The 24,538-nt window shown below is 40.2% G+C and overlaps 1 protein-coding gene across 1 annotated transcript in view; it reads right to left on the bottom strand.

Moving 5' to 3' along the window:
* Positions 1-24,538, bottom strand: part of LOC146822866 (uncharacterized) — a 159,184-nt gene that overhangs the window by 22,989 nt on the left and 111,657 nt on the right. The window contains exon 6 of the mRNA XM_085606320.1: positions 12,399-13,541. Within this exon, the coding sequence (XP_085462446.1) occupies positions 12,399-13,541 (1,143 nt within the window). The remainder of the gene's footprint in view (positions 1-12,398; positions 13,542-24,538) is intronic.

Genomic DNA, 24,538 nt, shown 5'->3' with positions numbered 1-24,538 from the left:
GAAATATGCCCCCAGTGTCTCTGTTTCTCTCTCTTGTCCCACTCCGCTTTTTCTCCTCATCTGCTGCTGACCTGCATAATATCATTTGAAACGAAGACTGCTGGGTAAGGGAAGTGAGTAGAATAACACTACACCTGTTAGATCCAGATTGCCAGGTAAATGCCTAACCCATATTATCATTCCACCCTATACAATGGATTCTGAGATTACTTTGTCTGAAATATTAGACCTAGTAACTATATTACAAATGGAGGTCAGTCTGAAATTAGAGAAAAATACTTTACAATCTGAGTTAATTCAAGTAAAACAAGATGTAGATTCTTTTTTAGAGTCCAGAAAGCAAAGATGCAACCCAAATCCCATCACCTTCGAATCCAGATTTGCAAACCCGTGGACCGTGCCATCCCTCTGTGAGAATCAAAGTCTTATGTGAACTCATTCCTGCATTGTTCCTTAAATCAGTGTCCATTGCATTTTCTATGTAAACCCATTGCATTTCCTGATGAGCAAACCAAAGCAGCATTTGGTATGTCTTGTTTAAGTGGGAATGCTGTCAATTGGAATATTATATTATATGAAAGCAATGATGCATTGCTATATATATTTTCATGCTTTCTGAAAGGAATATAGAGGTTATTTGATAGGAAATCACATAATCTCCCCCTCAATAGTGATTTGCTGGATTTGAAACAGATCCATCAAGATTTAATCAGTTATATAATCACTTTTTGTTAATTGGAAATTGAAATTTGTTGACCTGAAGAGAAAAGGTCAGCTTTATTTAATAAAGGTCTATGAAATGAATTGTAGAATGTACTAGCAAAGGTTGTTAATACTCTTATAAAATGTGCAGAGCTCATTGATCTAGTGGTACATTTACCTTATCATTTAACTCAGCGTGGTTCAGAAAAAGTAAGATCATGACAAGGGTTTGTAGCCGAGACCTACCATAGAAGAGAATTAAACTTAATATTGTTCTAAGCCTATGCACTTACGTATTGTAAATGGCCTTCCTTCGAAGGGCCGAAAGGAAATAGACGAGTTGTGTTCAAAGATAATGTATGTATTGTGGTTGTCCTTGACATTTTGCAATAAACTGTCTCATAAATTTAAGATTTCAAGGAATCAAATATCAATAATGTCACAAAGAGAGAAATTACAGCAGGTGGAAAACTGAATTGTTTGACAACCGAAGGAACTGCATTCTCGAGTAAAGAAAATAAATAATTTCTAATTTGGATGTTGGGTACCGTGCAGCCATCAGTTGCTTATTTGGTAGTTACTATAAAATGACTTTTACTGATGGATATGATAAGATGATTTCAGGAATTTTAGATTAATGTGCCTCAGGGAACTATATGGATATTAAGTTTGTACAATTGTTACAGATGCTAGTTGTCTAGAAAAAGGTTCCTGAAGAGGTTAAGGCAGTAGATAGCTTTGAGTTATCTTCAGGGAATGTATGTTGTCATATACACATGATTTGGTATGTTTTGGACTTCACTATGAAAATGTTTTTTTGATTTGTTTGATGCACCTCAATTCAAAGTGATTAACGTTGCTTAATATAATATCAATAATATAAACTGGGCAGCCAGAACACTACAAATGAATTCTGATTATTGTATGAATCAATGCCTGATATCTGGTGAACAAGTTCACAGTTATACTTGAAAGGGATTAGCAGAAATAATGACAACTCCTGTTATTGGTTGTGCAGTTAACTTGCCCTCATGCTATGACAAATTTCATGATGTACCTGATATGAAAAAAATATGTGTATTGCCCCCCCACAAAAATATAATTGCAAGATTGATTTGAAACCTGGGGTGTCTATACTTTGTAGTCATGCATATACACTTACAGAACCAGAAACATAACAACTTAGACAGTGCATAGATGAGAATTTAGCCAATGGGTTTACCAGAAGATCAGAGTCTACAGCCTTTTCTCTTATTTCTGTGCCCAAAAAATAGTGGATGAGCCAAGACCATGATTTGAGTATAGAGCAATTAAGCTGATTACAGTGCAGTATATAAGAGGGATCCAGTTGTATCCGGGATCCAGCAGCTATAACCAAGCTGGATCTGATATCCGATCCAATATCCTGTCAGTGAAATATGTTGATTTTGTCTGGTGCAATGTGCCGACACATGAAGCATCACCCACATGCTGTTGGCTTTCAGTTTGCAGCAGCAACCTGCAGGCCGTATGTTCAATTTCAGCTGGACGCAAAACAAAGGCCTGATTTATAGGGCTATCAGCCTTCCATTTGTTTGAGTAACATCCTGGCAGGCAGCTAACTGGAACCTAACATCCAAATGCCATATTCCTAACAAGTTTGTGCTCCACAAGGATATAATTGTTTAAGAACCTTTTCGTATTTCTTCTGAAAACAGACCTGGGTCCTTATTACAGAAAGTGCCTAGCAGGCACAACAGGCGTTTGTGCATGCTTGGTTTGCCCCCAGGGCACTTTGTTGTTCCAGAAGGGGCCAGAGATGCTTGTGCTGCCTTTTCTGTAGTGCAGATAGCTCTGGTGAACATGTAGCACTAGCGCCATCTCAAAAGGGCATTCCCTCATGGACTCTCCAGACATCTCCCTGCTGGTGAATGCAGCCACTCACTGCACCCGCCTGCATGTATATCTCTAATATCTTTTGAAAGTGCAGGCAGGGTGCCGCCTGCACAGAGTAACACTGAGCAGCTTTTAAACTGCTGCTCCGTAGTTCTCTTGAATGAGTTCGCGGCTGCCCTGAGTGAAGCCAATTCTTCATAAATTGGGCACACTTTACGTGTTTGCACCTGCCGCACTTGCTTAAAGTTGCACCATGGTGCAAACAGGGAAAGTGCACCCTTTCAGTAATACGGGTCTGTAGTGTTTGTTTTTACTTATTCCATAATTGCACCATTTTAGTGCTCCATTTTCCTGATTAATTCTAAACAATTTAGATCCTAATTTTTTTCGATTTAGCAGTTCTTGCATCACCTGGGCACTGTGCTTGAGCTTCACAGAGGTGATTTTTAGATGTGGTTTTGACGTGGGTGTGTCTCTATACTGAGCAAGGACAGTGATTGTCGGTATGGCATGTTCCCTTCTTCTTGCCTCGATAAGCGAGATTATGATAAGCTTTTTGTTACCATGAATTCCTTGGCTCCTACCAGGCATTAGGGACATCTGTATGTTCACTATGTATTAACATCTGTAACAATTGTCACTTATACTATTTGAGTGATTGTAGTTACATATATTTATACTGGCAATCTTCACCCACCCATTACAGGGATTTTGAATTTTCGCAGCTCAGTTTACCATGGCTGGCATACGTTTGAAACTATGTGGTCCTGCATGACAGTTGCAATTCCCCTTACAAAAGTGCATGTTTGATATGTTCACAGTGGAGCACAGAGTGACTCAATGTTGAAATCATTCTAAATTTAAATTTCTTCTGTTTAGGGGTGACCTATCATCACCTACCTTTAACATATGGAGTTTCGTGTATTAACAAGTTTGTTCTATGAAATAGGAGGTTCGCAGTATTCCATTTCGATTTATGATTTAGTATTTTCTGGAGTGCCTATTAGAAAGAACATGAATAAGGTGAATAGTGCAAAAAATGCAGAGTATTTTTGGGAATTCTTTCATACTACTAAAACGATAGACAATGTGTATGCACATCTTCATAATTTAACCTGTAATTTGCGTCAGGAGGAGATTGAATTTATAAATGTGGTGGCGGAAAGGAGAGAGAGTTTTAAGAAGAACGCTGCTGAGCAAAAATCCCATATACCTCCTTGGGCTTTTAGAGAAGGAGACTACAGAAAGGGTGAGACATATGCTGCAATGATTTTGGATTGGCATCATCGGGGAAAGCTTTGCCTACTAAGGCAGAAAACAGATTTTAATAATTATTTCATTGGTTCTACTGAATGTGACCATATTTTCCTAATTACAGGGGGTTGGGGAATAAGAGGTGGTATGGATACTGTTTCCCCTGGAATATATTATGTGTGTGGTAAAAATGGCACTTATAGGTTACCTGCACATTGGTATGGGTGTTGTTATACGAGAATTGTCTTTCCAAAAGTTTACCATTTGGATAAAAGTCATGGAACCAATGAAAAGAGTGGACTGACACAAAATAAAAGAAGAATTAGTGCTGCAGAGATTGTGGGAGATATTTTGGAGCATTGATACTTTCAGTTGGAGTAATTTTAAATTCACATAAAATTAGAAAATTGTCCACAGTGGTTGATCGTTTATCAACAGACACTGTTGGGGGGTTCTTAATGATTGATACAGAAATGGTGGCTATAAGATCTATGGTTTTACAAAATAGACTTGCTCTTGATTTAATATTGGCAAAAGAGGGTAGAGTCTGTAGAAGGTTGAAAATTCAACAGTGTTACACATATATCCCTGACAAAAGTAAGAACCTGGAGGCATATATTACAAATATTACACTTTTACGGGAAGATTTAACTGAATTGAAGGTTGACAGTGCTTGGAAGATACTTGGTAAGGGTTTCTTCTCAGTGGGTAATTGTTTTTCTACTTTTAGTAATAGCTTGCCAGGTTAAATACTAACGCCAATAGTTGCTGTTGCTACAGGGATATTAACGCTGGTATTAATATATAAATGTTGTAAGTGCAAGAAACAAACACTAGACACTAAACAGAGAGCAAGAAAGAGAAGAAGGATAAGAAATAGAGTTGGAAGACAGAAGAGGAAATTACTATGAAATAGTAAAGGATATAGATGGAGTTATGTTGAAACTACTGCTTTCTAGGAAGTATAACATGATGACAATCAGATTTTGGGGTTTTTATGATGGCTCAAGTCGCCATCAAAGGAAGGATTAATGGAGCAGGGTTTTCGCGAAATAAAATCTGCTCAGATTGAACTGCTCATTGTGTGGATTATTAACAAAATGGTGTGAAATTTAACAGTACAAAACTAAAAAGGAGAAAGATGAAAACTGCACAAGCACGTGCTGGGAGAAATTAGTGTTTTTAGTACTTTTGTAGTAGGCCGCAAGTGTACATAATTAGTTCAGAAATAACAGCCAAAAGGCACAAGTTTCTTTTTCACGAAATGTTTGAAAATAATGTACATAACGTAAGAAAGTGCAAGCAAAGCATTTATAGAGCATTAATAATGAAGTTTTGTAAAATAACAACGATAATCACATGTGTATTTGTTTTTCCTAGAGTGCATTTTACTGTTCTGCAGAGAAGTCCTCAAGAGTCTTTTTAGGTTTTAATTTGCTTATTACAATGTAGACTGCGAAAATATGAAATCTGTCCTTCATCAGTTCCTGATGATGGCCTAGGTTGTGTAGAGGAAACAATGACAATTATGAATGGAACTTCCTTGCCAAGCACAGTATGTGGACACTTGTACTCACTACACCACTGGATTCAAGCTAGCCTGGCTGATGACGGGTGATGCCCAGAAACCGGTCCCAGGATGCTTGTTTCTGGACCAGGGAGGACCTGGCTTGGCAGTTCGGACTGGACTGTTCCCACAAGGAACAGGGTCAAGACTGATTTGCATATTGCTGGGTCCAAACTGGGGTGGTGTGGTGAGCAAAAGAATGATGGATTTAACCCAGATCCTTGTGACTGGGGGTGAATGTTTGCATTGTCCAGCATTCTGTCCATCAATTGTTTCTTTTCCACAAGATTGATACATTAGCGGGATGGAGAAATGTGCAAGCCGCGGAAGAGATTACCGGAGTTTCCTCTGCTGAAGGTTGATGATGAAAGCTGTCTAAAGACAAAGGAACTGTTGATAAGTTAGGCACATCGAAAGTGGAGTGAGTAGACACCCCCTAGTGTAAACCAATGGGATTCAAGAATTTTCTGTGTAATGATACATGGGGGGTTGGATCTTTAGTGAATTTAGGGTATAACTATTAGTACTGAAAGGGTTGGGGTGTGCGTTCATTCATGAGGAGAGAGTCATGTTGCTGTTTCCTAACTTAATTGGCTGGCTGTTGTTCTGCTGATTCTGACTTTTCGACTTTGTTCTTCATACCTTCTTGAGGATGCCCCATCTTACTCTCTCGGCCAGAGGGTAGCTTGCCAGACGTCTGGTATTTGCGCAATAGGTTCGTATGATATTCTGAATTTGCATTAATATTATTTGCAAATATCTTTACTCTTTTATCTCTTCGCCTATCCACTCTGTCACGACACAGATACTTGAGATGTATAATTGTGAATTACTATATTGTTGTTCTCTTGTGTGATGATCTATGATTCGAGCTGTATTGTACTTGATGAGCATTCACATTATTTTAGATTAAGCATATTGATAAGAAAACAAAGTTTGTCTTTATGAATATCAATTAGTTATATTGAATGATTATTCCTTTATTTAGGTTCTTATTTAGAATTCTGTCAATCCTTTACCAATCCCTAACCACTGAAAAAAGATTCATCGGAGAGAAAAGAGGATAAAATAGATGATAAAAATGTGGTAAATGTTTTAAATTCATGCAGTGTGAAAGGGACTGTTAGGTATTAAATTGGGTCTAAACTATAGAAATTTGCAAAATCCCTTTCCGCTGGATCACAGAGCTATGGATGTTCTGTACCGCAAAGGTACAAACATGACTGTTTAAATTCTGTAATCTAAAACTATACGATATGAACCGTCTGGTTTCAATATTAGAAAAAGAGGATTATTCATCGACGAAACACAGGGTTCAATCACACCCTGATATTCCAACTCTGTAAGAATCTCACCAACGGATGCTTTAGCATCACATTTAATTGGGTATTGGGGTTGGGGCTGCAGTGTAGAGCGCAAAGGAATTACATGCCCTGGCGAATCTCTGTCCCAACCTACCTGATTGCGATATAATGCTAGGGCTAGGGCTAGTGCCCACACCGATGCATAAGCAAGTCTAGCCTCTTCTGGGACATATTGTGAAAAACGCAGGAGAATAACATCTTCCCCTTTAGAGGAAGCAAGGACAAAGGGGGAGGCCAATCCACCTCCGCCAGTAAAATATCATAAGAAGATGTTAGATTGTCCCAAAAGACTGCTTTAACAGTCTGTTTAATTTCACCTTCAATTTGGAGGCTCACTTCATGAAGCCATTCTGGAGGAGCAACATGAGGGTCTGCTGTTTCAACGGTAATAAAAGAGTCAGTTGCTTTCACCTCCAGACGGTGGTGGAGGGCGAAGTGTCTGCTGCACTATGGTAACCTCCACCGCGCTGTCAAGGAGGGTTACGGCCCAACTCCTGTCGAGGAGGAGGGTTCTCACCATCTGAGGCATATTTTGCAGTCAAAGCAGCAACTTTTTTCTTCTGACACTGGGATCGATATTGAGGTAGTTCCACCTGCTTGACTTTCACGTCAAACTGGTGCTGTGGGTCATGTCTCGCTTGCGTAGACTCGCCTTGTCTTCAATCCTGTCGCCTCCCTCCGCCGAATTGTTGATCCGACGATTCCTGAAAGGAATGAAGAGAACGAGGATCAGAAACCTGGGACCTCTCTGGTGACTTAATTTTAGAGCGGCCATGAGAATCATATCTACGTTCAGAAGTGTCAGGTGGAGGCGAACCAGCACGAGAACCAGGCTGCTGTTGTTGCTGCCGCACATTTTTATTCCAAGCCTATTTAGGAAAGACTGGACGACCTTCCTTCTCAGGAGGGGGGTTACTCTGTCCCTGTGTAAATGGTCATACCACCAAACTATTGAGTCTCAAGGATGTATACACATCAGCAATAATAATTGCAACTGTCGTTCCCGATCAACGTCTGCCACCACTGCTAGGCGTTGACGCACTTGTAAGCAACTGCTTCACCTTTAATGTTGGCCAGAATCATGTTGGAGACCATAGAGAACATGCCCACCAACTTCATCCCCAAGTCCAGGGCTGGACAAGCCCCGTGTTCTTCCTGAACCTTCTTCAGAACGCTTGGTAGAACACTCATGGAGGGGCTGCCAAAGCACAGTGCAAACAACAAAGCCAACACCATCCCCTAGGTGGTGTAGTCAGCTAAAGGAGGAATCAGACCACTCTTCAAACTCATGGTAAGGATCCTGTGTTTTTCAACAGGAGATATATGTGGAAAAACAGCCTTAAGTTGCTCAAATTTCTGTGCAAGCCAATATGGCAAGTTATCACGATTTTGAGGACGTTTACCCATCACTGAGTTAATCATGACGGGACTAATCACAAGACCTCAGCCCTGACCTGACCTGGCGCTGGAGGAGCAGCTCCAGCCAGAGTGGCTTGAAGTGCACAAGTCATAGACTGTATGAGCTGTCTATAAAGATGAACCAACTGTGTATATAGTACACAGAGCTCTGCGATAGTAAAATTGAGATAATTGGGATGCGGTGTAAAACCAGCAAAAACAGGCCAAGTAACCCCATCGATAGAGGAGGGGCTCAGTCGAACAAAAGAGATAGGGTGGGGAAGGGCGCCATTGAACCAAATGGTATGCTCCCAGGGAAGTCAACGGAAGTTCAATTAATGCAGACGGATGATACGCTGCTGGTGGAGCATCAGCTGTGTAAGAGTGAAACAAATTATCATTTGTATTTACCGCGTGAAAAGTAACCCAAGAATAAGAAACCTCAAAGCGATATGCTGGATCGGCTTCAAACACCAAAATAATGTTAGCCCTTTATTGGGGACTCCGTGCTAAGTTAAGTAAGCTGTAACCCCCGCGCGGTTATATGCCGCAATAGCAACTGGTTGTGCCATGTTCAGAAAAAAGAAATGGGCAAATAAAACGGCAGCTTAAAATAGGGTCAAAATACCTTTTAAATTTCAAGCTTGAAAAACCTATAGAAATAGAGTCACCCTACGAATAAAGGAGGCTAAGCCCCCTCACCTAGGACTTCTCCATGTACCGGTGAGAGGGTATTGTAGACAAGCACAAGCGCTACTCAGGGGTCTCGCGAATAAGTACCATACCAAACGTTGGCGGTGCCATGTTGCAGGGATTCTGCCCAAGAACAGAACTATGCGTAGGATTATGGGACCTTAGTGCGTAGGGACTGAGTCATCCTACAACCTTAGTACCCATGAGCCCAGGACCGACTGGCTATAGTGTCTCACTTGCCCCAGAACACAACACTCCAGAATCTCTCAGGACTTGTGGTTACATAACACACCCTTTCACTCGCTCTCTTGCACCTGTGTCCACAAAAAGATCTGCCAGAGACACCAACCAGTTTAAAATAATTATTTTAACTAACTTGCTCTAACATGCAGTATACGTGACACAACAAGCAGGAAAATGCATACTAAAAATACAGTCCGCAAAGCAGCTAGTCGATAAATCATGAAGGGAGATGTCATCATGAAAAGACAAATGAGCCTTACCCCCCTCCCCTTGCTTAGAAGTAGTATTGTTATATATTAGAAGATCTCTGGGTTTTGTCTGCAGGCCCCATACCTTAGACTATAGATGGTAGTTCTACATCATAGGTGTTGTCTCACTCTTCTTCCTGGAAAGGTCCCTCTCCAAGTGTCAGCTCCCTATGCTTGTATCCCAATAATACCAAATTACGATTTCCAAACAACAGCTGCATTGGTATGTTTTGTCTAGGTGCTAGGGCCTGACCGAGACAGAATAACAAGGGGCATTGTTTATCGACCTTGCTCACAATGTTCAGACTGAATCCCAGGAGCTGGCAGAGAATGCACTCAGCAGTCAGTTCTCATGTGAAAAGTACGAACAAAGTCTTTGCAAAAAAAAAAGCCATGTAGTAACATGCGCAAAGCCGCGGACTGTCTGCAGAGCTCATGCTAACTTAGGGAAGACGACAATGTCCCCATGGGCCATGTGACAAAGGGTTTCATATAATGGACAATCTATAAACGTCATGACTTGTTCTACTTTCATTACTCCTTCTTAGACTCTATGTTCTAAGCTACTTGAATTTCTTTCAAACCAATTGAGAAAGGGCCGGTCTTGGCACGGCAACAGCGCACAGATAAGGGCGCAGGCGCAAGTAGGGGCTAGGTAAAGCCTAGTCGGGCTGGATAAAATGTACCAGTAGGGTTGACCCCAATCTAGATGTCTCCTCGGTTTGGACGTGGAAATAAAAAGGACAGGTTACTCACTGAACTGACTCTTGTACTCTTTGGGCCTGATTCACAAATTGCACTTTTGAGAAAGTTTACAGTTTTCAATAAGGGTACTGCGTTTTAGCATTCACAAACTGCACTTTTAACGGAGCTTACAATTGTGGAGTAAGTCTAGCAGTGCGCATGGCCAACCACTGGTACTGCAACCCCCTCCCATATAAAATAATAGAGGGACGGACCCCATAGGAAATAAAGTTAAATTCAATTGAATTATTAAAATATAAACTAATGTTACCAAAATATATCAAACTCGTACATATGTATCATTTAATTATAAAATATTTAATAACGAATTCCAAAATAAGTTATTAAATATTTTACAATTAAATAATGAATATGGACTATTTGTATATTTTTTTAACATTCATTAATATTTATTTATATTTCTAACTATTCAAAATAATTTGTTTTATTTAACATTATTACCTAAAGGTTTTATTTTAAGTCCCTACCTCCAATATCTAGTTTGGGAGGGTGTTGCAGTACCACCAGTGGTTGGCTATGTGTAGTGCTGGACTTACACTTTTGTAGTAAGTCCAGCAAGTGAAGTTTGTGACTACAGAAAAGTAGTAGACGTACTTAAAAGCATATACTTACACAAAAGTGGAAGGTACCTTTGTGAATCAGGCCCATAATCTTTAAGTGACAAAGACATCATGTCTGCAGGGCAGAGAATCTTTTGAGACTGAATAAAAAACGATAAGGAGTACATACTGTATACCCATTCATGGATAGGCTGAGCTTCCCTTGCCACCCACTCCCTACATCATAGGTAGCTTCACTCCATCTGTAGTTAGAGGACAGAGAAGGTCCCGTGGGGCCAATTAGGATGCAACAACCACCCTGGCGGTCGCATCCAGCATCTTTTACATTGCAGCAGGCGGTGCTGTAAGCAGCACCCGCCGCAATGTAAAAGTTGCATTACAGGCAACGTGTGGTGCGTGCCACCCTGGGCATGCCAATGAAGGGGGGTACCATGGGTACCCCCCAAGTGCAGCCACGCTCCCCGCAACTCCCCGGGGGCCCGCAACGGGCCCCCACAGCCATTGACCGTATGCCTTTCCATGGCGGACTCTCTGCCCATGGAAAGGCATACACACCCCATACATCATAATATGGATGGCGGTGCCTGCAAGGCACCGCCACCGTATTGTATGCCTTTTCTGCCCGGCCGGCAATCTGACCGGCGGAAAAGAGGCGGACGGCCTTTCCACCCGCTGCGGTGCCCCTCGCTATACTAATATGGTGGGGGGTGAAACAGGAACATTTGGCGGGCGGATCGCCACCGCCAAGCGGGCTGTGGCATCCGCCCGTGATCCTAATAGGCCCCTTAATTTTAAATAAAAATTCAATTATTTAAAACATATTAAATTACATTCAAATTATTTTCTCATTTTCTCAAGTTTAAATTAAAAAATAAATTCCCCACCGAAAATTAAAAAACTCTTTAGTATGCATTGAGTTGGTAAAAGTGATAAGCAGAATTCAGTAAAGATATTTTCATTATATTCAATAAAAATGATTGTCACATTAGTTTTAAAAAGCAAAAACGTATTAAATATTTTGGAATTGAATTAAAAATATGTAGTGTTTTTATATTTTTAACATGACATTATATTTATGTTTGTAACTATTAATTTAATTTGTTCATTTTTGTCCCTAAGGGATTTAAGTTCCTTTCTACACTGATTTCTATGAGAGCGTCTTGGATTACCAGTGGTTGGCCATGTGTAGTACTGGATTTACTTCAGCTCGGATCTGGAGTATTTACTACTGTTTTAGTCCCATGTTGGCTGTAGTCAAAGTAGTACAGTTTGTGAATAGGCATGGGCACACTTTTTACTTGCTGGGTACATGTCCCTCCCTAAATCCCTCGCTGACCCTCCCTTAAACCTCTCCTTAGCCTTTCTATTGCCCATCTCTTCATTAGTAAGTTTTTCCTCTGTCCCTCCCACATTTACTACTAAAACCTATACTTACATGTGCAGAGGCTCCGCACTCAAGGTGGAGCTCTCTGCACAGAAAAAGATAGGAGAGGCAGAGGCCTAAACTTCCCGCATAGGTTTAATAATAGCATTTTGTAGTACACTTTGGAGTACTACAAAACGTAGTACAAAATGCAGTTTTTTAATAGACCCCATAGTTATTACATGAGTTAACAAATGTTTATGGAAAATGAGAGTGCATTGATGAGATCACTGTCCATTTTTCTCTACATGAGATAAAAGGGGATAGATAAGTGTGTGTTTGCTGAACATGGGGTAAAATCAATACCTTTTCGTGGTGTGATGCGATGGCTTTCTCATAGTGATGCTTCCAGCTCTCTATCTCTGCCACCATTTGGCGATTGAGGTCCTTGTTCTCAGCTGCTTGCTCCTTAAACTGAGAGCGCTCCTTCAGGACCACATCCATGTGCTGCTTAAGATTCTCAGTTTCTACCTGCTCACTCTCAAAGTTTGCTTGCAAAAGTTGAACTTCTGATACAAGCCAGGAGTACTTCGCTTCAAACCGTTCCTTTTCCGCCATTCTAACATCAGCCTCTAGCTTACGTTGCTCCTGCAAAGACAGCAGCTGCTTTTCCATGATCATCTTCTCCTCTTCAAGTCTCTCCAAAGACAAAGTGGCAGCTTTCACTTCACTCTCCAGTTTCCCATTGGAATGACGCAACTTTTCTATTTGTTTTTCTTTCTTGCAGATGGTGTAGTCCATTTCCAAGCACTGGTTCATGGATTTGTTCTTCTGCTCAACCTCTGCCTTGTGCTTGTCTTGGAGCACAATATGATCTGACCTGAGTTTATCTAGTTGCTTTTTCAAATCTTTCCTATTAGCTCCTGACTCCTGCAGCTGCTGCTGACCATTGGTGAAAGCCTCCTGCAAGTAGCTGAGTGAATGTTCAGTCGCCTGCTTCTCCACCAGAATCTGGCTGTTCGAATCCGTGAGGTCTTTAATGCTCTTCTTAAGGTTTTTTATTGTCTGATCGCAAGATTCTTGTTCCACAATTTCCAGCTTCAGTGCTTCGATTTTGGTCATCAAAGTTAAGTTCTCGTACTGCAGATTCAAGATTTGAGTCTGGCACTTTTGCTCATCCTGCTCCAACTTCTTAATAACATTGTTCAGGTTTATTGTCATTTGCTGCAGCTGCAGTTTCTCAGAGACAAGCCTTGAGTTTTTATGTTCATACATCTTCAGGATAGTTTCATAGGCACTAAGAAAGTGGTTGGCTTCTTTCAGTTTTTCAATGTCACCCTGAAGGTTGGCTACCTTGACATTTAAAACACTGTTTGAGTGCATCACTACCAAGCTTTCATGGCCTTGATCTTCTGCATCTCCTTTTGGGGGTGTTGCAATCAAATTCTCCTGCTCTAAAAATGAGTAATTCAGATGCATTTCTTGTGATTCTGGGGTAGCAATCACGAGCTATTCGAAAACAAAGAAAAACAAGCAGGTCAGTGTTGAGAAACCTCATAGGACAGAGAGCTTGGTTAAAGTTCTTCCTATCTAGATGACCTGACATAACAGTGAGTTTCAAATTGGTGCATTGCCCTTATGTATAATAATTTACACTGAAGATTTAATGCAGAAGCTCATAAATCCCAGCAATAAAAAAATGAATTGAATAAAATATTGCATGCTGACATATAGCTGACTAGCTCCCAAATGATAACTAAAAGCATAAATCATTATTAAATTGATTACTTACAAATGGATGTTTACAAAGTTTGCATAGCTGAGCTACTAATGACATCCATATTTAAGAGTGGTGGAAACTTTTAACAAGCTAGGAGTTTACCTAAGTCAGCCATATTCCATTATACGAACGGGCAGGTGAAGAAAACCTAAGAACCAAGTACACTCAGGCAGTTTCAGAGATAAACATCACATAATATTCACAGATTCAGAAGAGTCTCTAGTATCTTCAATACTCATCATTTCACTTGGTTAATCTGGTCGTTAGTATCTGGCATTTGAGGGTCCCTAACAATAAAGAATCTGGAGAAACTTTGTGGATGGAGAAGCACAGTTCCTAACTACTGACCCTTTTGATTTAGAGCCCTCTTCACCCAGACTATTCATCCTAGCTTTGCACTGAATAATTGTAAATGGACAAAGGAGTAAAGGCACAAGGCGATAAGGCGATAAGCCATAGATATTCTAATGTGTTGCCCAGAGTCAAACTTAAAGACATCAGTTGAAGGAAAATTCACACATGAAGATCTTGTTCAGGAAACATGCTTGTTTTTCAGGTCTGAAACCCACATAATATCAGTTGCTTTAGACACCTGTGGCACAGTATGAAAAATTTCTGAATGTGGTATGGTATGTTTCATCTTGCTGTGGAAAACCACTGTAATGTTTAAGGTATTAGACAAAAACTGTTTAAAAGGGGGCCCCATACAAACTTCAGTCACGCCTGTCTTGGGTAAATGATCCTCCAATTACAATAGATGAAATATAAAATTCTCAGTTTGAACTTGAGATTTCAGGGTATTTTTACTAAGGGGTATTTTGTTTATTGCTTTGGCTATGTACTCCAAGGATCTAGAAATATTAGGACCTATTGATCTGTGGTTGTTTATGGATGTCTTAGTGTTTGATTTTGTTTTTGCAACAAATGTCATCATTGTTAATTTAGGTTTCTTAGCCATGCTTACCATTTTTTCCTTTTTTCCCTGTAGCCCGCTTAACCATCCGTATGGATGTTTAATTGGACAAATGTACAGCTGAAGTTGAACTAGTTCCAATAAGGAGGTCAAAGTGAACAATAATGGAGGCAATCTGATTAACACCTTGTGGCCCTTCAAGGGGAATCAGGATAAAGAACAGTTCTGGGTAAAACAGAAGATGCAGTAAAAGTCATATTGAGTTTGGAACTGCAGGACAAAAGTGATGTACATTTATTCTGACCCATCACTAGCTTAGAACAATTGCAGAACAAAGGGATTGAACAGTATTACTGTTTTGCATAGAGCACAAAGACAATTTTAAAGAAAGGGTTGGTTTCCAGGGATTTATGCAGAATAAATTTAGGAGTCTACAGCTGTAGTAAAAATTATCTAGCTCTAAAGGCATCAGTTCATATAATGGTTACGCAGATTTTTCTTGGAAGTGGCTACCACCCACAGTTTGGCACACAAGCCTTGTGGTATTCTTGGCGTGCAAGCCGATTTATGACACATAAGTAAAGATATTATTATTGATGCATCATTCTTCCAAACATTTCTGTAATGTTTTACACACTTAATAAAGCCAAGTTTTCATGGCAAATTAATTTGGTTCAGCATATCATCGATTCAACTGTCCCTTGGTCCCTACAACTTGTATTGTGTTAGTAGCATAGTTACAGCCTGTGTGCATGGCACATAAGGAGACATCTATATTTGCAGTCTTCAAGAATCTGATGCATTCATTATTCAATTGAGTTTGACAATCAAAACTTTTACTAACTGCTCAATCAATCAATCCTGGGATAGGGAGCACCCATCAAAAAGGAAAGTATGAGGTTTGCAACATGCAAACAATAAATCTCCCTGGACTCACAATTAAATATGTATACCCAGATACAGGAGCAGATAATCATTTGGTTATGAATATTTAAGTACACTACAATAGCCTGAACAATAATGAGCAGGAGAGTGTGAAGTCTTATCAGGAGCAACTCCCTAATCACTCACATGTCCTAAGACAGATCGAATTGAAGCCTCCTCTCATGACACGCAACTCAGACTATAACCATGATTCGGCATGACTGGGCAGGTCCACTCTACCCCAGAAAAAGGCCCAAACTCCTTCAAAATAAATTCTCTCTAAGATTGCCGCAAATAATTCCAAGGACGGCCTACTAAAAGACCTCCCTGTAACTCTATTGTCTGACACCTATTTCTGTATGAAAAAAGGAGCTCTGAAATCTGACATCTTCTTTTTCTCATGCTGTACTTCCCGGTGGAGAGAGTCGATTAACACACTCCTTGAGGTCCCTAACACATCTAAAATACACCATGGTTTCAAACTATCCATCTCCCCCTTTTTTAATGCTGAGGCAGTCATATCAATCCTGAGGAACAGCAAAATATTAATCTAAGCATCTGACCTGAATCTAAAAAGAACACCTGATCACTCGCTACACTGCGCCTGATTTCACCCAATTCCACTTCAACCTTACCACCCAGCACCCACGCCACACTCTGCCTACCATGACCCAACCAAACCATATTTTACCAACCCCAACCATCAACACCAGAACCTTGTTGGTATGAGTCATATCCTTCCTCCCATCCCAGGTATCAAATCAGCCAAAATTCCCCAGCTATCCCTCCACACTGAATCATCATTCTATGGATACGGTCCATGGACTAACACACGTAGAACCCCACAAACCCCATTTGGACTCATGTAAACGTAACACCTGAACCTACCTTACACCTAACTGAATGGGTCTCCCACATAGCCGCTCACTGCCCCCACCAAGCCACAGCTTGGTGCAAGTCTACTAGACTCTACCCTTCACATAAGACTCAAGGGGCAGAGTTCTATATAACACCCCTCCCAAACAAAGACAGCCACTCACTCACCTGTCAAACTGACACTCTCACCACAGAGAATACCCAACTTAGGCACCAGAAGGTTTGCTGCTCTCACACCCAGAGCAGTATGTCAGATAGAATGCCAGATAGAAAAACTTGATGAAGCAACCCCTGGGAATATCCCTACCCTCAAACTTGACGGTACTTCACAATGGCACCCCATTTCAATTGGCTACAGCAGAAAATCAGCGAGCTTAGTGAGATGCAAAAATTTGTCATGATGAACCTAAATGTGACCTTTCTAGCACAGCAGGATATAAAGATGCTCACACATCACTTGTATTCACCCACCCCCAAATCCAGGTTATCACCCTCAACTATGGTCATCCATACCAGTACTAAATGAGACCCATCAATCCAAGAGATCGCACAGCTATCCATGTTGGACATTAGAGCTCTGCTTCAGTCCTGCAAGGAAACTTTTGCAGACCCCAACATTGCCAGCCTCTGACATACTGATCGTTGCTAAAACCAATTCACGAAGGCCACATTTCGAAGCGTTAAATGTGAACCATGAGAAACTGATTTTGATTCCCACTTATCCCAGACCATGCGACCATGTTCCGAGTGCCAGGGATGGCACTGAATTGTATGTTACACAAATGCAGGTCGATGGACAAACATACCAAAGACAAAGTCAAACCAAAGTCAAAAGAATGAAAAATATTCTTTTATTCGATAGCTGAGTCAAAATCCAAAACGAAAACAGCCTGTTTTCGTTTTGGATTTTGATTCAGCTATCGAATAAAAGAATATTTTTCATCAAAAACAACATGGACCTTTCATCTCATACTTTCTGAACAGAAGATTTTCACAGATGATCTTTGGATATATATACATATCTGTTTCTTTTTCTGAATAACGCATGTGTTTACTATTGGTTATTCAGTTGGACCTTTTATACACTGTTTATGGTTGTGCTGTAATAGCTCTATTTTGCATATGCAAGTCAGTCTTGACCCTGTGCCTTATGGGAACAGTCCAGCTCGAACTGCCAAGCCAGGTCTTCTCTGGACCGGAGCAAGCATCCTGGGACCGGTTTTGGGGTAACACACCTCATCAGCCAGGCTAGATTGAATCCAGTGGCAAAGTGAGCAAGGGACCCACGTCTGGGCATACCCTGCCAACTTAGGACAAACAAAGCAAACACAAGGAGATGATGGACGGAGCGCTGAAACTTTTCAGACACTCACCCCCAGTCACAGATCTGGGTTGAATCCATCATTGTTCTTCAGCTCACTTCGCCACCCCAGTTCAGACCCAACAATATGCAAATCAGTCTTGACCCTGGCCTTATGGGAACAGTCCAGCTCGAACTGCCAAGGCAGGTCTTCCCTGGACCAGAAACAAGCATCCTGGGACCGGTTTCGAGGTAACACCCCTCATCAGCCACGCTAGCATGAATCCAGTGGCAAAGTGAGCAAGAGACCCACATCTGGGCATACCCTGCCAACTTAGGGCGAACAAAGCAAACACAAGGAGATGATGGACGGAGCGCTGAAACTTCTCAAACACTCAACCCCATTCATACATCTGGGTTGAATCCATCATCGTTCTTTAGGTCACTTCAACTCAGATCTGTGACTGGGGGTGAGTGTCTGAAAAGTTTCAGCACTCCGTCCATCATCTCCTTTTGTTTTCTATAGTAATCTGGGCTACATACAGGGTTTACTTGACAACTGTCTTGCCTCTTAGTTAATCAATGGTTCATGTTTTAATAAGTACTTCACAGTGCAGTACGTGATGTATTAACGTCAAAGCTTCCACATTTTGAAGAAATAGACTTTTTTGAATTTTGAAGAGACTTTACCATATTTTACGTGATGTTTGTTGCTGATATCCATAGCAAACATTTTCAGGGCTCAGCTTGTACATGGGCTCTAAGAGCCAAGTCAAACCCTTGGCTCATACCTGGCTCAGCTCTCCCTGTTAATGTGTTGGCTCGCCCATCTCTAATAACATGCACAAATGTTTTGCAATCAGTTGTGTTGTTGCAAGCATAGAAAGGTTACCAACTACCAAGTGCATGGGTTCACTGTCAGAATACCCAAAATAGAAATATTGTGTAGACATAATATTGTGTCAAATTAATGCAACTATAATGCAAGGGTGGTTGCACTGAGGAATGATTGTTTATGTGCAGGAAGGTGTCCACGTAGAAACAGCAAAATTGAGGAGAAATTAAACATTTCTCCTCATTTTGCCATGTTAAGGCCAGGTTTTCCTTGGTCTTAATTTTAGCGCTGCCCCATATTTACACGACCCTTGTAAATATGGGGCAGAGTCAAAATCAATGGGTGTAGAGGCAGATCGTCCACCGCAACACCCATTGCCCACGCCTTTTTTTTTTTTAGTTTAGAAAGCTTTATTGAATAAGATAAGCCAAGTAACACATCATTACAAAAACAGATGGCAATGAAATAAGGTAAACGAATAATAAAATGTAACAGTATACAATGTAGTCACAAAAGGGATATAGGAACTGTACAAGAAAAGCAAGCTTTTTAAAGAGTATTTTGTTTTGTGGGGAGGTGGGGGAGAAAGAGAAAGAGAGGGGGGGTGGAAAGGAAGGCAACTTAAAATACATTTTAACATCATAAATTGTCATTATCAAGTAAAAGTGAAATGCTGAGTAATACATACAAGGGAAACAGGAAAAGGGTAAAGGGTAAAAATCAAGAACCCTGTCTGGAAAGGAAATTAGTTAAAGGCAACCATAACAAATGTTTTTTGATCAATAAAGGTACAGTGGTAGCAAAGGCATGATCAAGCCTATGATGGTGACATAACAGGTTCCACCAGGCACTAAACAAAATCTTTGAGGTATCTTTCCAATTACTTGTGATTATCTGAAACAAAATGGCTATATATAGATCTATAAATTTACATACATTACATTGAACATTCCAAATAAGTGAGGAAACCCCCAGAAAAATTTGAACAATCTCAAAGGGGTGATCTGTAGCTAAAATATCATTTAATTTTGACCAGATGTGAGACCAAAGGGATTTAACCAACGGGCAATGAAAAAACATATGAAGAAAGTCGCTATCAACACATGAGCAGGAAGAGCATTTTGTAGAGTCTAGTAACTTGAATTTATGTAAATCAGAAGGAGTAAAAAAAATCTGTTGTAAAAGAGTATAAAGTCTGTGTGGTGCTGGCAGAGCGGGAAGCGGTATGTATTTTAGACCATATAGAGTCCCAAACCTGAAGGGAAAATTCCTGGGCTAAGTCCCTTTCCCATGAGAGTTCAAGTTTAGATTTGGACCTATCAGCAGAGGGATGGGAAAGTAGATTATAAATGGCAGCAGCTTTGAGAGGAATAGAAAAGTCTGGTGGGGGGAGAGGGTGGAGACAGCAGTAGTCAGGGAACTAATTTGAGAGTTAAGAGAGGTTAGGGTATTTTTACGCAAAGGATCCTGGGAGGAATATTTATTGGAAAGAAGAAAAGAGTCACGAATGTCTGAGAAATCCCTCAGGGAATTGTCTTTAAGTAAATTATCGTAAGTGATGATGCCTTTGTCAATCCATTCCTTCCAGAAAAGCGCTCTGTTCTTAATCTTTAAGAATTTATTGTACCAAATCGGAGTTAGGAGGTGAATATCAGCCTGTGAAAGAAAGGAACGAAACAGTGAAAGAGCAAGTGCTTTAGAATTTTTGAATATGGGAGTGAGAAATCGCTTTGGAGGTTGAGCTAAGCGAGTGGCTGTAAGTTATAAAAAAGGTGAGAGTTGCGCAAGTTCTATTGAACTTCAGGCTGTTAAGGGAGGAGCAGACGAATCTGTTAAAAGAGGCCAAATTTGTTTTAAAGTGAAAGCTGAGTGAAATCGAGTAAGGTTGGGAAAGTTGACTCCACCTAAGTCTTCGGGTTGTTGGAGACGAGAGAGAGAAATTCTAGCTTTACGATTATTCCATAAGAATTTCATGAGGATGCGGTTTATGGTTTTAAAGAAATAGAGTGGGAGAGAAATAGGAAGCATCTAGAGATAAAAATTGACGATAGGAAGAAGCATCATTTTGATAGTTGCTAACCTTCCCCATCAAGATAGGAAAAGGGGGGACCAACCGTCTATGAGTGAAGAAAGCTTTTTAAGTATGTCTTTATGATTTAGTTTAATAGTTTCTCTGGTAGTTTTAGCATAAAGAATTCCTAAACACTTCATATTACTAGGATTCCATTCAAAGCCAGAGCCATGGAACATATGGAAAAGGCAAAATTTGTTAAGAGGTAGGACTTCAGACTTATCTATATTCAATTTGTATCCAGAAACTGAGGAGTATTCTTGTAGTAAAGAGAAAAGTGAAGGTAAAGAGGTGGTCGAGTTAGAAATATAAAGTAGACTGTCATCTGCGTAAGCAGTGAATTTAATATCAATGTTCTGAAAAGTGAAACCGGTATAGGATGGTGAACGCCAAATTTTCTCGAAGAAGGGTTCTAAAGCAAGAATGAAAAGAAGAGGGGACATTGGACAACCTTGTCTGGTGCCTCTATGGAGACAAAAATAATTGGATTGAGAACCATTGACCCAAATAGAAGTAGAGGGGGGCAGTATACAACAATTGAATATATTGAATAATGGTGGGGCTAAAGCCATGCCACCTCAGTGCTCCAAACATAAAGTCCCAGTTGACCCTGTGAAATGCTTTTTCCGCATCTAATGTGATAGCCGCGACTGGGGAGTCCATCATGGAGGCAAGGTGGATGATGTTGAGGAGAGTTCTCGAATTATCTGCAATGGATCTAACTTTGACGAACCCAGATTGATAAATATTAGTAAGGTCGGGAATGACTTTGTTAATTTGAATGGCTGAAAATTTGGCATACATTTTAGAATCAGTATTGATTAAGGAAATGGGCCAATAATTTTTTCACAGGGAGGGGTCCTTATCTTTTTTGGGGATTAGACATAACATTGCCTGTGTAAAAGAACCCTTGGATTCTCCTTTGGCGAGATAATGACTAATCAATGAAAGTAAATGTGGTATTTGAATGTTGTTAAAGTGGAGATAAAAACGAACAGTGAAGCAGTCAGGATCAGGTGTTTTGTCCTTGGGTAGAAGAGTAATTGCATTGAGTATTTCTTTTTCCGAGATAGGAATATCTAGGGAGGAAAGATCTGTAAGATTATCAGGGGATTTGGGAATAGATTGAAAAAAGGAGTCAATTTGTGCGGAAGAAGGAGTGGATTCCGGAGTGTAAAGAGCAGAGTAATGTTGGACAAACCAATCAAGGATTTTGTCATCATTGGGCTGAAGATCTCCATGGATATCATTAATAGCTATGATCTTGGATTTTGGTTTTTTAATTTTGAGGTCGTTTGCAAGGGATTTGCCTGCTTTGTTTCGCCCTCCATGCATTTTAGAATTAAATTTGAGAAGGTTATTACATGCAGAATCCCAAGAGTGCTTGTTATATTGGATTTTCGCTTTGATAAGAGAAGAGAGTGTGTCAGAGGAATGTGTGGTGAAATAAATATGATCAAGTTCTTTAATTTGTTTAAGGATGTGGGACGACTGCGAAAGATACAAAGTCAATAATGGATCCTCTAGCAGCGGCCTTGAAGGCATCCCAAATAAAGTGAAATTGAGAAGTGGAATGAAGATTATTATGAAAGAATTCTTCCATGAAAAGCAGAAAATGTTCATTAAACTGGGGTTCTAAGAGGAGAAAGTTATTAAAGCGCCAGCGCCGAGTGATGGGAGTAGGTGAAGGGTAGTCCATATCCAAAATGACAGGGGCGTGATCTGAAATAAGACTAGAGCCTATTTCTGAGTTAGACATGAATTGAAAAGCGTGTTGGGTGAGAAAAATATAATCAATACGAGAGTGTGATACATGTACTGGAGAAAAGAAAGAGAACTCAAGTGTGTCAGGGTGAGAGATTCTCCAGGAGTCTATGAGGCCTCTGGAGGAAATGGCTCCACAAAAGGCTTTTTGCATCTTGTTGGGAACATATCTGGTTCGTGATTTTTGGTCTAAAAAGGGATCCATGAGTTGGTTGCAGTCCCCGCCCACAATTAAATCATCAGTCGCATGTGAAGAAAGAAGCATGGAAAAGTCTTTCCAAAAGGTTAAATCAATGCCATTAGGGCCATACACATTACAAAAGGAAAGTTGTGTGTTATTAACAGTAATATCTAAAAATAACCATCTACCATTGGTATCATGAAACTCGTTATGTAACTGAACGGATAATGACTTATGAAACAAAATGATAACACCATTTTTGTTGTTCACTGCCGGAGAGCAGAAGGCTTCTCCTACCAATTGTTTACGCAGTGAAGACAGATCTTGTAAACTAAGGTGCGTTTCTTGTAACAATGCAACTTGACATTTCAATCTTGCTAAATGAGATAAAATGCGTTGTTTTTTAACAGGATTGCGAATACCTTTAACATTCCAAGAGATTATGAGAAGACCACTCATCCCTGGAAGTTAAATAAGAGTAGGCAGAAGAGTAAAGAGAAGTCAAAGGATACTAGATAGAGAAAAAATAAGGATAAAAAGAGGATAGAAAGATATAAATAGTAAGGAAAAGCAAAAAGAGAAGAGATTGAACCATATGACCACCACAGAAAAATAAGCCAGAGCAGGTTAAGGGAACAGTAGAGAATCATACGTTGAGATGAAGAAAAGGAAGATAGAGAATGGAATAAATTATATAAATGTTGCCATAGAGAGGGAGGAAAAAGGGACAGGGAAGAAGGGAGCAGTGAAAAGAAGAGAAGGCAAGAGGGAGAAAGGGAAGAAAAAGGAAAAGAGAAGAAAGAGGAAGAAGGAGGGGAACATGGTACCCCAGAAGAAGACATCGAAAAGAGGATGACAGAAAGCCAGATGGCTTTAGCCATAAAGAACAAATCACAAAAGACATTCATGTGGGAGGGGAGCGGCAGGGAACAAGACAACCACATGCACAAGAGACACCGATAAAAGAACAGGTCACTGTACAATGATAAAAAATAAACTAAAAAGAGAAGTCTGAAAACGGAAGGTGACCAAATGAGACAAAATGAAGGGAACTTACCAAACATTTAAGGGAAACAGCAGCGGATTGGATCGCACATTACAGACGTCAGGACAACACGGATGAAAACATTTTACAACAAAGCTGCAAAGGGGAGACCTGTGAAACATGGGAGAGGATAAACAAAGAAACCATTATAATTTACGAGTTAAATATTGAAATAAAACTAACAGAAGAAAGCAATGAGTCATTAACGGAACAATTAGGGTTTGCTCAGTTCCATAAGTTCTCCCCTGTGAGTATGAATAAACTTTCGAAGGTCAGCAGGATCTTCAAAGCTAAAAGTTCTTTCTTTATAGGTTACTTTGAAAAAGCAGGGATGGATTAAGCCGGAGACAGCATTCATTGATTTCAACGCAGGTTGAAGGTTTAGGAATTCTTTCCGTCGACTAGCAGTTGGTTTAGAAACATCTTGGGTGAAAAAGACTCTGTGGCCCGACCAAAGCATCTGCTTATGTTGTTCGGCTGCATTGAGAATAATCATAAGGTCTGAATATAGGAGAAAGTAAGCAATTATGCCTCTAGGTTTAGATGTAGAAGATGTATTCTTTGGTCCCATACGATGAGCTCTTTGTATATTGAAATCCGTGGGTTTTGGGAGACCAACAATTTGAAGGACTTGAGTTTTTCAAAAATTGAATCATGTCAGACCCTTCATAACCTTCCTGTATACCATATATGCGAAGGTTGTTGCGCCTATTGCGGTTTTCCAAATCTTCTGTGATCTTTTTAAGCTGGTTGACTTCTTTAGTAAGGCTATCGACTTTAGCGATAACATCCTGAGCATCACTAACCTTTTGTTCTA

This window comes from Triturus cristatus, chromosome 5_2 (assembly GCF_964204655.1).
Source record: "Triturus cristatus chromosome 5_2, aTriCri1.1, whole genome shotgun sequence".
Lineage (NCBI taxonomy): Eukaryota > Metazoa > Chordata > Amphibia > Caudata > Salamandridae > Triturus > Triturus cristatus.
Note: the sequence above shows the minus strand (reverse complement) of the source record. Positions and strands in the feature narration are given on the sequence as shown.